At 34.7% G+C, this 18,223-nt stretch overlaps 1 protein-coding gene across 1 annotated transcript in view; it reads left to right on the plus strand.

Annotated features, from left to right (window-relative positions):
• Window positions 1-18,223, plus strand: part of CAND1 (cullin associated and neddylation dissociated 1) — a 67,681-nt gene that overhangs the window by 37,000 nt on the left and 12,458 nt on the right. Inside the window, exons 3-9 of the mRNA XM_017657608.3 lie at window positions 1,649-1,803; window positions 3,514-3,637; window positions 5,557-5,813; window positions 5,898-6,003; window positions 7,142-7,287; window positions 15,694-15,986; window positions 17,838-17,979. Of these exons, the coding sequence (XP_017513097.1) occupies window positions 1,649-1,803; window positions 3,514-3,637; window positions 5,557-5,813; window positions 5,898-6,003; window positions 7,142-7,287; window positions 15,694-15,986; window positions 17,838-17,979 (1,223 nt within the window). The remainder of the gene's footprint in view (window positions 1-1,648; window positions 1,804-3,513; window positions 3,638-5,556; window positions 5,814-5,897; window positions 6,004-7,141; window positions 7,288-15,693; window positions 15,987-17,837; window positions 17,980-18,223) is intronic.

Genomic DNA, 18,223 nt, shown 5'->3' on the forward strand with positions numbered 1-18,223 from the left:
TGAGCATTTATCAAATTAAACTATTTTCATCGTGTCAGTTATACTTGAGTAAAAATGCTTTGGCTCCTAATTTTACCATATGACATTTAAATTAACTCACCTAACTTTTCCACTTCTTTTAATCTCTAATCTTTACATTTGAAATGCTGATCTTTTCTAACTATATCCCATCAAAGCCCAGGACTTAAAAAATCTGTCCCCAAGGTGCAATCTCCTGACCTGTAAATACCAACATTGAATTTAAAAGGTTTTAAAGAAAAAAAATCACGTAGAGTGGTAAGTGCCTTCAATTCATTTCTAAACTAGTCACATGAATTCATTACCTTACCAACCAGATGGTAAAATTTTTGGAGCTAGGGGCCTGCTTCTGTTACTCAATACAGTTTTGAATACAGTATCTCCTCAGTGACTATTCATATACAGAGAATTACCTGCTCTTTGTTCTTGTTAAGTTCTTTGGTAAAGATCAAAGGAAGGACTTTCTGTATCTTCAGTCAGTGGATCTACATGCAAACCTATGATAACAGTATGAAATACTAATATGAGCAAGATATGGAAGCAACCTAAGTGTCCATCAGTAGGTGAATGGATAAAGAAAATGTGGTACACATACTCAATGGAATACTATTCAGCCATAAGAAGAAAACAAATCCTACCATTTGTAACAACATGGATGGAGCTGGAGGGTATTATGCTCAGTGAAATTAGCCAGGTGGAGAAAGACAAAGCATCACATAATTTCACTCATCTGTGGAGCATAAGAACAAAGCAAAAACTGGAGGAACAAAACAGCAGCAGACTCACAGAACCCAAGAGTGGACTCACAGTTATCAAAGGGAAAGGGACTGGGGAGGGTTGGTGGGAAAGAAGGGATAAGGGGATTAAGGGGCATTATGATTAGCACATATAATATAGGGAAGGAAGTATAGCACAGAGAAGACAAGTAGTGACTCTATAGCATCTTACTATGCTGATGGACAGTGACTATAATGGGGTGTGTGGTGGGGACTTGATAATAGGGGGGATGTAGTAACCACAGTGTTGCTCATGTGAAAACTGAGCACAAGTTTGTATATCAATGATACCTTAATAAGAAAATAAAATAAAATACTAATATGAAATAAAATACAAAGTTCTTTGGGAGCACAGTGTAGTGCTAACTTGTTTACGTTTTGCAACCTGTTACTTTACACCTTTAAAATTTAAACAAGAAAATAAAGGATATAAATTATTTTGGTTCATGAGGTGCCGGTGGTGGTAGATGATAGAAAAGAGGGGTCGAAGTTGGCAAAAGGATATAGTGGATAGAACTTTTATTGCAGGTAAACCATAGGATCCTTGTTTGGAACAGACTCCTAATTAGCCTTCTTTATTAATAAAAAATGTTTTGTATGTTTGAAGGGTTTGGGAGGGTATTAAGTTTTATAATACTACACAAACCATTGAGAAAAAAATTGGAAACCAACTGCAAGGAGCTTATCAATCAATATCTTATACCCTTATTTGTATACTATTTATGATGCGCAGGTATCATGTGTTTACTTTGTGTTGATAGTTGCTAGGCAGAAAAATTAATGTTTCTACTTGTCAATTTTTCTGTTTTTGTGTCTATTTAGATTTTTTAAAAGTTTTTTTCTTTATATTACAGTCTTGGCCCTTTAGTGAGTAAAGTGAAAGAATACCAAGTAGAGACAATTGTAGATACCCTCTGCACTAACATGCTTTCTGATAAAGAACAACTTCGAGACATTTCGAGTATTGGCCTTAAAACAGTAATTGGAGAACTTCCTCCAGCTTCCAGTGGTAAGCAAGAGCACTTTCTTCTTATTTTTCTGTTTTATTTTACATGAGGTATTTCTCCACCAGTTTCTCCCTTCCTGGCTAGGAAGGGAGAGAGATGTCTATTATAAAAGATCTTTGTAAACATCCCTTTTAACAAGTAAGAAAAAAAATCTGGAGTCTTATTTTTGCTTAAAAGATAAATTCAGTTTTTAGTTTAACTGAATAGGTTTTTGATTGAATTTAATTCTCTCATAGGAATGCCAGTTTGGAAGATTTTTATGTTGGAGCAAGATTTTACATTGTAGGTACTGTGACTACAGAATAGTGTTATGCCAAACTATGCAGTGAGGGAAAAGATAACTAGTATTATGAGTTATTTCTGATAGGCTTGCTTTGCCTTAGAATTTATGAGGTAAAACTTAACACTGTTAAGACAGCTGTGAAATAGTTCAGTTTACTAATATCTTTAAGTAAGGCTGCACCTTTTACGTCTACTTGGTAATTTTTTAAAATGTAAACTGATAGTGAATTTGTCAATTAATTAGATTTTGGTCTCTGACAGAAATGTTTAAGTAATGTAAGTTTTGGGATTGGTCTTGACTTCTAAGCTGTTGGCTGAAATTGGCAGGCTACAAGATACTGTCTCTAAAAATGGGGTGAAATTATTACCTCCCTATTTCATGGCAAGATGTAGACTCAGTAGTATAGTCTGGGTATGTAGTTTTCATTCATTTACTTAAATATTTATTAGTTTACTTTTCAGACATTTACTTAAATATTGACACTGCTAGCTATCATGCTCAGTGATACATACATGTTATTTCACTAGTCTAAACATCCACCTTATATGGGAGGACTTACCATTACTAATTCATTGATGAAGGAATGGAAATTCAGAAAGATTAGGCTATTTCACTCAAGTTTTTAATTACCTGGTTGGGTGAAGATTCAAGTCATTGTTTAAATCCACAGTTGATGCTTTTTCCACTGTACCATATCAATTTTACTTTAACCTTATTAATGAGTTATTTCAAAAAAATATTACACTAACTGAATTACATTACTTACAATTATATTAGCTATATTGATATTTTCATCATTTTTTTTCTCATTGAAATGTTTGCTTTTAGCTGATGTCTGGTTCTAACCATTTGGAAGAATTCTATTAACTTCAGTTTTTAGTTTCTTGTTCCTTTTTTTCTCTCATTTAATGTCAGTAACAATAAATCTACTTAAAAATAGTAATCTTGATTTATGAGTCATCTGGAACATTTCTTTATAATGATGTATGGAATCTTTAGATTGGGAAGGATCTTATTAGAAGTCACAACTTTTTTTTAAGAAACCATTTTACTTGTTGGGACCCAAGAAGAGAAAAATCTCTTGATTTTTTGCTTTCAACCTAGAGGTGTAAGCACTGTAGTTACTGCTGGCTCCATAGTTCGTGTTCACACCAATGCATAGAAATAGTTGTTCAATAGAGTCTGCTGATTGATAGTGTTTTCCCTATGACATGTACTCCTGTAGTTATTATCTCCGATTCTTCTTTATGTCTGATAAAGTATTTCATTGAAAAACAACCTGTTTTGAAATACATTGTTTTTCTGACATGTATCTCTTGAGTCAGTCTCATAATCAAGTTTAGAGTTGTTGAATATTTGGTAACTACCATGAATACAAGGTGGAATTCATTATACTTGCCTTGAAATTATTGGTTTCTTATACATGCAGGCTCTGCATTAGCTGCTAATGTATGTAAAAAGATTACAGGACGTCTTACCAGTGCAATAGCAAAGCAGGAAGATGTCTCTGTTCAGCTAGAAGCCTTGGATATTATGGCTGATATGTTGAGCAGGTAAATATGCCTATTATTTGTGTTACTTATATTACAAGTGTATACATTTATTAAAAATGCCTTCTGATAAATATAATAAACTTGGTCTTAGACCTAGAGGGTATTAAGCTAAGTGAAATAATCCAGGTAGAGAAAGACAAATACCATATGATTTCACTTGTATGTGGAATCTGAAAAAACCAAACAAGAAATACACCCATAAATATGGATAAGAGACTGTTGGTTACCACAGGGAGAGGGTGGGGGGAGGGGAGAAATAGGTGAAGGGGATAGAGGTACAAACTGCAAATTGTTAAATAAATGAGTCATAGGAATGGAAATGTAACACACAGAATATAACCAATACTGTAATATCTTGATATAGTAGTGGGGAACTACACTTAACCGTGGAGAGCATCTAGTAATATATATAATTATCTAGTCACTATGTTGTACATCTGAAACCAATATAATAGTGTGTATCATTTTCATTCCAATAAAAAAAAGAACGTGTTTTATGGATGTGTGTGTGGTTAGGAGTGAGGGGAAAATAAGCTAGTTATACTTAATAATGTAATACTGCATTGTAAGCATGTTTCTTGTATTTTTGAAAAGTAATACAACTTGGGATTTAAACATTTCAACAGTGTTTTTATGTTTTACTCTTTTATATTCTTGAATACATGATCTATTTAGATAAGGGGATAGTGCTGATAGCAGTAGCAGTTTGTTAGTTAAATTAGTGGTTGTAAAGTTCAACCATGTTTATAATGCATGTTTTGGGGGAGGAAGGAGCGTGGCTTTATGTATAAGTTACTTTTTACTTTCCCCTGGAAGTCAACTTGGGAGGACAGAAAGAGTTAAGCAACTCCTAGGGGAAAAATACCTTAAAAACCTGTCATCTTCAGTTTGTCCCTAATTCTCACAGTCATTATGCATCATCACTATCATTTGTGGCTAATTCACTTCTACTTGAAAATAATCTAAGTGCCTTCTTGTAGTACATATTTATATTAAAACTTAAGAACTCATCCTTGAACACGAAGAGCTTATACCCTTATTCTGTAAGGAGATAAGAACACAAATGGCTGTAAAGTACAGCAGAGTGGGACTAACTGAGAGTATAGTGTGTTTTGGGGTTTAAAATAGAAGGATTGAGGGACATTTGTTATGGAAAGAGTGGCATTTGAATTTAGGTTTGAAGAATGTGTAGGGCACAGGTATATGTGTAAATATACAGCATAAATAGAGTTGGGAAGCATGGTATTCTAGTTTTCTGGAATAGAGAATGAATAGAAAAGTAGGAGGAAATCATCCTAGTAAATTGTGGTCATGCTGAGGAGGGTGAGAAGTTCATACTTAAGTCCTGAAAATTTGACTTTCTGTCCTGTGTGTGACTTGATTACTAGCACTGTCTTGGCACATAGATGTTTGACTTCTGTTGACTCATTGAACTGCACTTGTAGAATGATTTGAAAGGATTGAACCAACAGGATCAATGAAACTTAGTATATTGATATGTGCAACAAAGATGAGGAGAGGGGGTAGTCGAGATGCTGAGATTTTGAGTGTTATGAACTTTCAAAAAGCTGTGATTGAGAAAAAGTCATCAGCAGAGAAAATAATTTAGAGATCTGAGATGGAAAAACTTGACAAGATCATTGTTTGTTTTTATATACTCCCAAGCAAGTTGGATGTCCTAGAATGGTAATACAGGTCTAGATTTCAGAAGGCAATTTAAGGATATTAATTTCAAAACTGCATTTACCTAGCTCAAGTTTTCAGTTGGGTTGGTAGCAACAGTTTACTTCTATTATGAGTTGAGATTAGTGACATTTAAATTTGCACCCTTTGACTACATTGGGGATCATAGGCCAGGCATTTTAGTAGTGCTCAGACATCTTGAATTTATCTGTTCTTTCTTTCTTTTTTATTTTAAGGCAAGGAGGACTTCTTGTTAATTTCCATCCTTCAATTCTCACCTGTCTGCTTCCCCAGTTGACCAGCCCTAGGCTTGCAGTGAGGAAAAGAACCATTATTGCTCTTGGCCATCTGGTTATGAGCTGTGGAAATATAGTTTTTGTAGATCTTATTGAACATCTGTTGTCAGAGTTGTCCAAAAATGATTCCATGTCAACAACAAGAACCTACATACAATGTATCGCTGCTATTAGTAGACAAGCTGGTCATAGAATAGGTAAGAAATGTCTAAATACTTTAACGTTTTCTTTAATTAAAAAATATTAATGGATATTTTTAAGAATCAATATGCTTTTCTTAGGTGAATACCTTGAGAAGATAATTCCTTTGGTGGTAAAATTTTGTAATGTAGATGATGATGAATTAAGAGAGTATTGCATTCAAGCCTTTGAATCATTTGTGAGAAGGTAAGTTTTTAAGATCTCCATTTTTTGTGTAAAATTTTCCTTTAGAAAAATTATTAAGATGTAGGTTAGGTGGGTGACAAGAAACAGGTTTATTTTACTGATAGCCATATTTGTTTTAATTAAGTGCTTATTAAATAGTAACATAACAATATGGTATTTGAAGTAAATATCTTATTTTTTAAAATACACTCCTTAAATTTGTTTTGAAATGTTTCCTTCACATTGTTAGGATTTTATTTAAAAGAACCTGAGAAAGGTATTTATAATCTTTTAGTTTAACTTATTAATGTAGTTTCTGTCCTGAAACAGCACCAAGGTAAATGATCTGGTCAGAAATATATAGTGACTTTCATATATTTTCTACAGTTTTTGAGCTCTGCCACATCCATTTTCCTAGGGAGGTGATTATCAATTTGGAAACCTTGATTCTAACAATAAACACTGCTTTTATGTACTAGAAGGCCATACTGGCCCAGTAGCAGGGTTTTTTTTGCATTTGGCTATAACTGACAGTGTTTCGAGACTTCACTGGTTGTTATTGGCAGAAATCCCTGGTCATTCATGGTTTTGAGCAGTAGCTTTATAGTCATATCAAATTGTTAAAATTAGAAATTGTGGAATTCATTTCTGTCCTTTTGAGAAAAATAAAATGTTCCTTTATTGTTGGACATTTATATGTTCTGTTTTCTCTAAATACAGCTAGAGGTCCAAGCCTAGATGATAGTGCCCTGGCCTTTTCACAAGTAATCTTGGTTGCTGAAGACCATTCATCTGGGCTTGGTCTTCTAGTCATATGCTGGGAAGATAAGAGTATATACAGATTTCTCTATACTACCCTATATTAACCATGACATGCCATTTATTATGAAAATCATCCCAACTTCAGAGATGTTAAAATGTGTGGAGAAGTTCAACTTAAAATTGATTAAATAACTATAAATTGAAAAGTAAATCTTTTAAAACATTCAGTCAGAGAGAGAGAAGGATGAAGGGTCACTGGTGTTAAAAAGACTGGGAATCACTTTCCTATGTTGTTTTACAGGGATGAAAAAAATCTGGTAATAAAGCAAAATGTGGCAGATAATGAATCAAGAAGAAAAGTACAGTTTTTTGAAACAGCTTTTGTTTTTTTCTTCAGATGTCCTAAGGAAGTATATCCTCATGTTTCTACCATTATAAATATTTGTCTTAAATATCTTACCTATGATCCAAATTATAATTACGATGATGAAGATGAAGATGAAAATGCAATGGATGCAGATGGTGGTGATGATGACGACCAAGGTATTTCAGATTAAATAGAAGGAATTTGTTTGCTACATTTTCATGAAAGACACAGTGTTATAGATGGAAACGATTCTTATGCTGGTTGTACTGTGTGTTTATTTATAAAAATAACAAAAATGGAAAGACCTCAGTATTCAACAGTAGCAAATTGATTAGATTATGGGGCATACATGTATTGGATGCTGTGCAACATTTTCAGAATCATGTTACAGAAAAGTACTTTTTTAAAGCAGTTAAGTGAAAAAGCAAGTAACAAATTGCTGTATCCATGTTTTATTTTTTTAAATAATATAGGAAAAAGCATTGTTAGTACTTCTCTTCTGGTTAGCAATTATAAATGATTTCCTTTATTCAGATTTTCTACAAAGCTATTTTTATTAGAAAGGAAATGAATGTTACTTAACTGTACCTGTAGGTATACATATTTGGAATAGTTTGGCTGATTTTTATACATAGTTACTTTCATGAGAAATCCTATGAGGCTCCATTTAACTTTCATGAATAATTTAAGTGTTTCTGAGGCCCCTAAGATTGATGTCACTATGTTGATATGCAGTATTTACTCTGCAAACGAGTAGCACTTCAGAGACATAGGGGTCACTGGTGTTTAGTTGTCTTCTGCTAGTGTGAAAAGAATCATAATAATAGAGATGTTTAAATGGGTAAATCTAGGTATAGGGGTTGGTGGATTTCCTATTTTTTAATAATGTTTTTTAGTATGATTCTTTGGATTTATGTAACTTTGTTCTAAAGCCTATAATTTCATTCATTTTTTAAAAAGGAACAAAAACAACTACCAAAAAATCTCTCAGTCATGTGTTACTATAGCAGCTACTGCCCAGTTGCTTTCTTCTATAACAGAATTGCTCTAAAGAATGCTGTCCAATTCCTTTCTTCCCCTTCTCTCTTGAATCTGGTGAGGTAAGACCGTGCTTGATGCTGCCTATAACTCAGGTACAGCAGCATTTCTTAACTATTTAACCTGCAGGATACCACACTCTCCTGCTGTCAGTCCTGCCTTAGTGATCTTAGTGTCCCTGATGTGTCCTCTTCATCACCCTGACTGCTTCACTTTGGAGGGTTCCAGTGTTCAGTCCTTGGACTTCTCTCTTATGTTCTTCTATTCTTGATGATCTTATCTGACCTCTGAAAACCCACATTTTATCTTTATCCCACATCTTCCTGTGAATTCCGGGTTCATATATGTAACTGCTCAGTTGATTTACTGCTTAAATGTCTAAAATACCTTCTCCCCACCTTCAGCATCCCCTGCTTAACCTGTTTCTTCTTTAGTCTCTTCCATCTCAGAATGTCACCTCCATTCTTAGTTTGTCAGGCCAAAAACCTTTGGGGTTATACCTGACTGCTTTCTCTCACATACCCCTACTCATCTATCCAGTCTCCCATATGAGGACTTTTCTCCGTACTTAATACTCTTACCTGTCTTTTCAGCATTTTGATTTTCTTCATTATATTTACTCACTTTCTGACATAATTATTTTCCAGCTACTAGGATGTATGCTTCATAAACATAGAGATTTTTATTTTCAGTCTCTTGATTGACTGCTTTTTCCAGTACCTAGGACAGTGCATGACACACACTACTCACTTGGTAAATGTGCTATATTAATGAAGGAAACCTTAGCTTATAATAGGAATATCCTTTGAAAGAAGCAGTAGCATTGTATGTTCCATTTTCAATAGTCATTTTTTAGTGTGCTCAGTACTTAAGATTGAGTGACAAGCCAGGTCTTTTGGCTGCTTTACTATTACATGGATTATTTTAATAAATATCTTTCTAGTGTCATATAGCTTATAAAATAACAAAATTTCAGTGACTGTCATATTTAAAGTTTTATGAACTTTTTAAAAATACAGTGTATTTCTGCAAAGTAATTCCTTTAGTTGGGTTGTCATGGGAAAAACTTCAGTTATTTATTTGCTTTTAAATAGTCTATTTTGATAGTACCTTATAATTTTTCTTCAAACAGATACTAGTGAGTAAAGCAAATGCCTTGGGTTTAGTAGTATTTGATGGGGTTTTCCTATAATGTGATAAGATGAAATCAAACCTTTTGGAGATCATAAAATTTTATTACATATCCTAGAATTTTCTAAGGCATAGCTGGCAACATTTAGCTGTCAGTAAGCTAATTGGCATATAAGCCTATAAAGAGATGACATCTCTCTTTCTCCCCACTGAGGAATCAGTTCAGGACTATAGTCTTAATTAGGAGTTAGAAAATTACTAGGCGCTAATTTTAGACTGTCTTGAGGATTGCTAATATTTTTGCATCCTCCTGATTACATGTTCCCAGCTGATTTAGCCTGACAGTGTTAGAAGGAAATAATTTTTAGGGATTTCACACAAAGGTTATTTAATCAAGGGTATATAAGGGGCATGGAATTGTTCATGCTTATGCTTGGAATATTGTTTTAAGGTTTAAAGGAGTTTGTAGAAGATGGTGCTATGTTATGTAGGCAGAGTTTTCTTGTTATAATTGAGAAAGTATTGTTTTCGTCAAAGTACATTAAGACAATACCTTGAAAGGTTGAGAATATGCATTTTTGTTCCTAATAGCCCATCAACAAATTTAGTAAAAGCCTTGTAGTCACAAAGAATGCTGATGTCAGGATTCTTTGTCTCTCCAGATATTTAGTTCAGTAGTATGGTGACCATTTGTTTTATCATATCATCTGTAGCCATAAATCTATTTCATAGTTTATCTTAGAAATTTTCCGGTTTGGTTTTCCTATATGTCAAATGAGTTCTCAGAATTGAACTTCTTTCGTATTGTTTTAAGGGCTGGGACATTTATGATTTTACAAATATTTATGTTCTAAAGAAGCTTAAGGTTAACTAATGATATTAAACAGTTAATGAGGAGCTCATTACCCATAATAATAGATATACAATCATGCTTTATCAAATATTTAGTTAAGACCTAATACCCATCCTCCTTAAAGTTTTCCAAAAAGTTGAAGAGGAGGGAATACTTCCAAACTCATTCAACGAGGCCAGCATCACTCTTAATACCAAAACCAAGCAAAGACACCACAAAAAAAGAAAATTACAGACCAATATCCCTGATAAACATAGATGCAAAAATATTCAACAAAATATTAGCAAACCAAATTCAAAAACACATCAAAAAGATCATCCATCATGATCAAGTGGGATTCATCCCAGGGATGCAAGGATGGTACAACATACAAAAATCCATCAACATCATCCACCACATAAACAAAAAGAAAGACAAAAACCACATGATCATCTCCATAGATGCTGAAAAAGCATTCGATAAAATTCAACATCGATTCATGATAAAAACTCTCAGTAAAATGGGTATAGAGGGAAAGTACCTCAAAATAATAAAGGCCATGTATGATAAACCCACAGCCAACATCATACTTAACAGTGAGAAGCTAAAAGCTTTTCCTCTGAGATCGGGAACAAGACAGGGATGCCCACTCTCCCCACTGTTACTTAACATAGTACTGGAGGTCCTAGCCACGGCAATTAGACAAAACAAAGAAATACAAGGAATCCAGATTGGTAAATAAGAAGTTAAACTGTCACTATTTGCAGATGACATGATATTGTACATAAAAAACCCTAAAGACTCCACTTCAAAACTACTACAACTGATATCAGAATACAGCAAAGTTGCAGGATACAAAACTAACACACAGACATCTGTTGCTTTCCTATACACTAACAATGAACCAACAGAAAGAGAAATCAGGAAAACAATTCCATTCACAATTGCATCAAAAAGAATAAAATACCTAGGAATAAACTTAACCAAAAAGTGAAAGACCTATACCCTGAAAACTACAAGATACTCTTAAGAGAAATTAATGAGGACACTAACAAATGGAAACTCATCCCATGCTCTTGATAGGAAGAATTAATATAGTCAAAATGGCCATCCTGCCCAAAGCAATATACAGATTTGATGCAATCCCTCTCAAATTACCAACAGCATTCTTCAACGAACTGGAACAAATAGTTCAAAAATTCATATGGAAACTCCAAAGGCCCCAAAGAGCCAAAGCAATCCTGAGAAAGAAGAATAAAGTGGGGGGCATCTCACTCTCCAACTTCAAGCTCTACTATAAAGCCATAGTAATCAAGACAATTTGGTACTGGCACAAGAACAGAGCCACAGACCAGTGGAACAGATTAGAGACTCCAGACATTAACCCAAACATATATGGTCAATTAGTATTCGATAAAGGAGCCATGGACATACAGTGGGGAAATGAGAGTCTCTTCAGCAGATGGTGCTGGCAAAACTGGACAGCTACATGTAAGAGAATGAAACAGGATCACTGTCTAACCCCATACACAAAAGTAAATACAAAATGGATCAAAGATGTGAATGTAAGTCATGAAACCATAAAACTCTTAGAAAAAACATAGGCAAAAATCTCTTGGACATAAACATTAGCGACTTCTTCATGAACATATCTCCCCGGGCAAGGAAAACAGAAGCAAAAATGAACAAGTGGAACTATATCAAGCTGAAAAGCTTCCATACAGCAAAGGATACCATCAGTAGAACAAAAAGTTACCCTACAGTATGGGAGAATATATTCATAAATGACAGATCCGATAAAGGCTCGACATCCAAAATATATAAAGAGCTCACACACCTCAACAAACAAAAAGCAAATCATCCAATTAAAAAATGGGCAGAGGAGCTGAACACAGTTCTCCAAAGAAGAAATTCAGATGGCCAACAGACACATGAAAAGATGCTCCACATTGCTAGTTATCAGAGAAATGCAAATTAAAACCACAATGAGATATCACCTCACACCAGTAAGGATCACCACCATCCAAAAGACAAACAGCAAATGTTGGCGAGGCTGTGGAGAAAGGGGAACCCTCCTACACGGCTGGTGGGAATGTAAATTAGTTCAACCATTGTGGAAAGCAGTATGGAGGTTCTTCAAAATGCTCAAAATAGACTTACCATTTGACCCAGGAATTCCACTTGTAGGAATTTACCTTAAGAATGCAGCACTCCAGTTTGAAAAAGACAGATGCGCCCCTATGTTTATCACAGCACTATTTACAATAGCCAAGAGTTGGAAGCAACCTAAGTATCCATCAATAGATGAATGGATAAAGAAGATGTGGTACATATACACAATGGAATATTATTCAGGCATAAGAAAACAAATCCTAGTGTTTGCGACAACATGGATGGAGCTAGAGGGTATTATGCTCAGTGAAATAAGCCAAGCGGAGAAAGACAAATACCAAATGATTTCACTCATCTGTGGAGTATAAGAACAAAGGAAAAACTGAAGGAACCAAACAGCGGCAGAATCACAGAACCCAAGAATGGACTAACAGTTACCAAAGGGAAAGATACTGGGGAGAATGGGAGGGTAGGAAGGAATAAGGGCAGGAAAGAAGAAAGGGGGTATTATGATTAGCATGTATGATGTGGGGGGTGGGGAAAAGGGGAGGGCTGTGCAACACAGAGAAGACAAGTAATGTTTCTACAACATCTTACTATGCTGATGGACAGTGACTGTAATGGGGTTTTGGGGGGGACTTGGGGCAGGGAAGAGCCTAGTAAACATAATGTTCTTCATGTAATTGTAGATTAATGATAACAAAATAAAAAAATAAAATAAAAAATAAAAGATTACAAACCTGTAACATTTAAAGAGCTCTGTTCTTATTGGTTTATGTATATCCATTTAGTTGGATTTTAAAAATTTCTTTCTACAATGTTTTGTAATTTTTCATATGCTGCCCTTGCACATTTTTCTGCCAAATTTACCTTCTGGTATTCCATATATTTTGATGTTATTGTAAATGGTATTTTTTGTCAATTTCAATTTACAGTTATTTTTTATTAATATGTAAACATGCCCATGATTTTTATATAGTGTTCATGTATCCTGTATCCTTGCTAAACTCCTTTCTTCTTTCAAATAATCTTTGTATGGATAACACGATCTTACACAAGGCTGAGTATGTCAACCATGAATAAAACATCTGTATGCCTCAAAAAAAAAAAAGAAATAAATAAAAGGCATCCAGATTGGCAAGGAAGAAGTCAGACTGTCCTTGTTTGCAGATGAAATGATATTGTACATAAAAAACCCTAAAGAATCCGCTCCAAAACTACAAGATCTAATATCTGAATTCACAAAGTTGCTGGATACAAAATTAATACACAGATATCTGTTGCATTCCTATACACTAACGATGAACTAGCAGAAAGAGAAATCAGGAAAACAATTCATTCACAATTGCATCAAAAAGAATAAAATACCTAGGAATAAACCTAACCAAGGAAGTGAAAGACCTATACTCTGAAATCTACAAGACACTCATGAGAGAATTTAAAGATACCAATAAATAGAAACACATCCTGTGCTAATGGATAGGAAGAATTAATATCGTCAAAATGGCCGTCCTACCTAAAGCAATCTACAGATTCAGTGCAATCCCCATCAAAATACCAACAGTATTCTTCAATGAACTAGAGCAAATAGTTCTAAAATTCGTATGGAACCACAAAAGACCCCGAACAGTCAAAGCAATCCTGAGAAGGAAGAATAAAGCAGGGGGAATTACACTCCCCAACTTCAAGCTCTACTACAAAGCCACAGTAATCAAGACAATTTGGTACTGGCAGAAGAACAGACCCATAGACTAGTGGAACAGACTAGAGAGCCCAGATATAAACCCAAGTATATATGGTCAATTAATATCCGCTAAAGGAGCCATGGATATACATTGGGGAAATGACACACTCTTCAGCAGCTGGTGTTGGCAAAACTGGACAGCTACATGTAAGAGAATGAAACTGGATTACTGTCTAACCCCATACACAAGAGTAAACTCAAAATGGATCAAAGACCTGAACGTAAGTCATGACATAAAACTCTTTGGAAAAAATATAGGCAAAAATGTCTTGGACATAAACATGAACAACTTCTTCATGAACATTTCTCCCTGGGTAAGGGAAACAAGAACAAAAGTTAACAAGTGGGACTATATCAAAGTAAAAAGCTTCTGTACAGCAAAGGTCACCATCAGTAGAACAAAAAGACATCCTACGGTATTGGAGAATATATTCATAAATGACGTATCTGATAAGGGGTTGACATGTAAATTATATAAAGAGCTCACGCACCTCAACAAACAAAAAGCAAATAAGCCAATTAAAAATGGGCAGAGAAACTGAATAGACACTTCTCCAAAGAAGAAATTCAGATGGCCAACAGACACATGAAAAGATGCTCCACCTCACTAATCATCAGAGAAATGCAAATTAAAACCACAATGAGACATCACCTCACACCAGTTAGCATGGCCAACATCCAAAAGACAAACAACAACAAATGTTGGCGAGGATGTGGAGAAAGGGGAACCCTCCTACACTGCTAGTGGGAATTTAAATTAGTTCAACCATTGTAGAAAGCAGTATGGAGGTTGCTAAAAAAACTAAAAATAGAAATACCATTTGACCCAGGAATTCCACTTCTAGGAATTTACCCTAGGAATGCAGCAGCCCAGTTTGAAAAAGACAGATGCACCCCTATGTTTATCACAGCACTATTTACAATAGCCAAGATTTGGAAGCAACCTAAGTGTCCATCAGTAGATGAATGGATAAAGAAGAGGTGATACATATACACAATGGAATATTATTCAGCCATAAGAAGAAAACAAATCCTACCATTTGCAACAACATGGATGTAGCTAGAGAGTATTCTGCTCAGTGAAATAAGCCAGGCGGAGAAAGACAAGTACCAAATGATTTCACTTATCTGTGGAGTATAAGAACAAAGGAAAAACTGAAGGAACAAAACAGCAGCAGAATCACAGAACCCAAGAATGGACAAACAGTTACCAAAGGGAAAAGGACTGGGGAGGATGGGTGGGAAGGGAGGGATAAGTGGGAAAAAGGGGCATTATGATTAGCACACATAATGTAGCATGGGGGAGGGGACACGGGAAAGGCAGTATATACAGAGAAGACAAGTAGTGATTCTGTAACATCTTACTACGCTGATGTACAGTGACTAATAGGGTATGTGGGGGGAACTTGATAATGGGGGAGTCTAGTAACCATAGTGTTCAATTAATTGTACATTAATGATATCAAAATAAAAATAAAAAATAAAAAAGATAAGACAATAAAAAATACAATCATGCTCATTTTTCTTCAGAGGTTAATTTATGTGAAATTTGTATAAGTAAACTCTGCAGCTGTTATAAGTTCTAGTTCTTTTTAAACTTACCCATTGCTGTATATGTTAGTGAAAAGTTAGAAAACTGTCTTACTCAAGAATATCAGTTCACTTTCTGTATTAAATGACAATCTTTACTTAATGATTAATAGCCTGTTCACATTACCTCTTTAGGGAGTGATGATGAATACAGTGACGATGATGACATGAGTTGGAAAGTGAGACGTGCAGGTGCTAAGTGCTTGGATGCTGTGGTTAGCACAAGGCATGAAATGCTTCCAGAATTCTACAAGACTGTCTCTCCTGCACTGATAGCCAGATTTAAAGAACGTGAAGAGAATGTAAAGGCAGATGTTTTTCATGCATACCTTTCCCTTTTGAAGCAAACTCGTCCTGTACAGAGCTGGCTGTGTGACCCTGATGCAATGGAACAAGGAGAAACACCTTTAACAATGCTTCAGAGTCAGGTTGGTTTAAAAGTGTGGTTTTGGAAGTCATGCTAGTAAATGTGATCTTTTAAAATTGTGTTCTTATTTGGAAATGTGAGTTCCAGAATATCTTCAGAGGAATAAAGTTCGGGAGTATTATGTTTGTATAATAATTTATGGTTTATAAATAGTTCTGATTGAGTACTCTTGATTTTACTGGATAGATAATATTAATTAAGATTCAGTAATCTTTATGTTTGATATCAGTGGAAAAGTCTTAGGGCTGTGGTGCCCGGGTACTTATGTTTATAGCTAGCTTCACTACTAATTTATCTGTGTGGTCTTGGACAAGTTATTTAGTGATTTTTATTAAACCTCACTTTTCTTCATTTGTAGTAAGGGTTTATTTAGAATTGTCTACCCAAGGTAGTGAGAGATGAAATGATTTATGTAAGCTTTTAGTGTAGTGTCTCTTGCACAGTAAGTACTTCAGTATGTCAGCTCTTATTAGTAAGATGCATATTTTTCTAGCAGCAGATACGTAGACACTGAGAATTAACCTAGTGGTTACCAAGAGGGAGGGGTTGGGGCCAGTTGGGGGTGGGTGTGTGAGGGGGATAAAGGGGCACAATAATTCGCAATCACAATATAAGTTGGTCACGGAGATGGTAGTACAGCATGGAGAACACAGGCAGTAATTCTGTAATATCTTACTACGTTTGATAGATAGTAACAGCACTAGAAGGGGATAAGGATTTAATAATACAGATAACTGTTGAACCACTGTGTTGTATATTTGAAACCAACATAAGATTGTATGTCAGTGATACTTCAGTGTAAAAGACACATATTTTTCACTTTAGGACATCTTTTCTGAGATCCTAAACCTTAGAGCTGTATAGCTCCCATTTATCAAATATTTAGTACATCCTAAACATTTTTCTTCTGTCTTATACATAATCCGTACAGCAGCCCTGTGGGGTATGTTTTGTCCATTGTTACAAATTACAAAATGAATATTGAAAGGGATTCAAGAACTAAACAAGGGAAGGGGGATGTACATACTATATCTAGCTTGTTTTCAAATAATACAAACTAAAAAAATTTGTGGTAAATTTAAGGGTGAACATTGGAGATTAATTGTAGAAGAAAACTAGATGAAGTGTATGTAGGACATAAGCAGTTAAATAAGCAAAAAGAAGCCAGTTAAAACCATGGAATTTCTGAAGATGCGATGATGGATTACATGGGTGCTTTATTTTTTTCTCTGGTTCTCAGTTCATTATTTGATAGAGATGTGTCTGTATCCTGGCGTCCATAAGATTTATTAGTAAATATCTGATTTAGGTTTTACTAACCAAACATTAGAAAGTTTAGAATTAGATGTCTGAATCATACCACTGCTGCTTGTAGCTACATATGAAGTGTGGTTTTTTCAACTGTAACAGCAAACTAAAAGCAAAAACAAGGACCTGTTTAATGGTTTCTCTTCCCTTAATTTGTCTTTTTTCCTTTAATGTTTATCTGTGCTTTTTTGGTTCAAAAAACCATTTATCAATTATACTCCTAAAATTTTGGTTGAAATTTATTATTTGGTTAGTTTCCTTTTTAATTTAGCCTTGTACATTTCATAATTAACAGTTCTTCAGGGAAGATTGTTGCTCTGTAGAAAGCTAATGATAGCTTTTTCTATTTTCTTATTTATATACAGTTACAAGAGAACATATGTAATAGATGCAACAAAGTTTGTATCTAACAGTCTTGTTAACATATAGCAAAATTAGGAACTTAATCAAAAAGATAAATTGTCTTTCTCCCCATCTCCTGTAATTTGTGTTAACTGTACTGAGGAAACAGCTGAACCAGCTAATGAGCATGTGGTAATTACAGGTTCCCAGCATTGTTAAAGCGCTGCACAAACAGATGAAAGAAAAAAGTGTGAAGACCCGCCAGTGCTGCTTTAATATGTTAACTGAACTGGTCAATGTGTTACCTGGGGCCCTAACACAGCACATTCCTGTACTTGTACCAGGTATGGAAAAAAAAGTAAATCACTTCGGGGACTTGATTAAGACCTAGATAAGCTTAAATAATTATTTCCTTCAGAAGGATAATTTATGACAACTTAATTTGTACATTGAACTAAATTTTTCATAGAACCACCTTGAATACCTAAAATTTCTGTCTCTAATATTTATAGCTTGTGGAATTATGTGATGAAGTGGGAACTTAGCAGTATTTTAGAGATTAGTTTTTAATTTTTTCTTAAATAAAAC

This window comes from Manis javanica, chromosome 10, assembly GCF_040802235.1.
Source record: "Manis javanica isolate MJ-LG chromosome 10, MJ_LKY, whole genome shotgun sequence".
Lineage (NCBI taxonomy): Eukaryota > Metazoa > Chordata > Mammalia > Pholidota > Manidae > Manis > Manis javanica.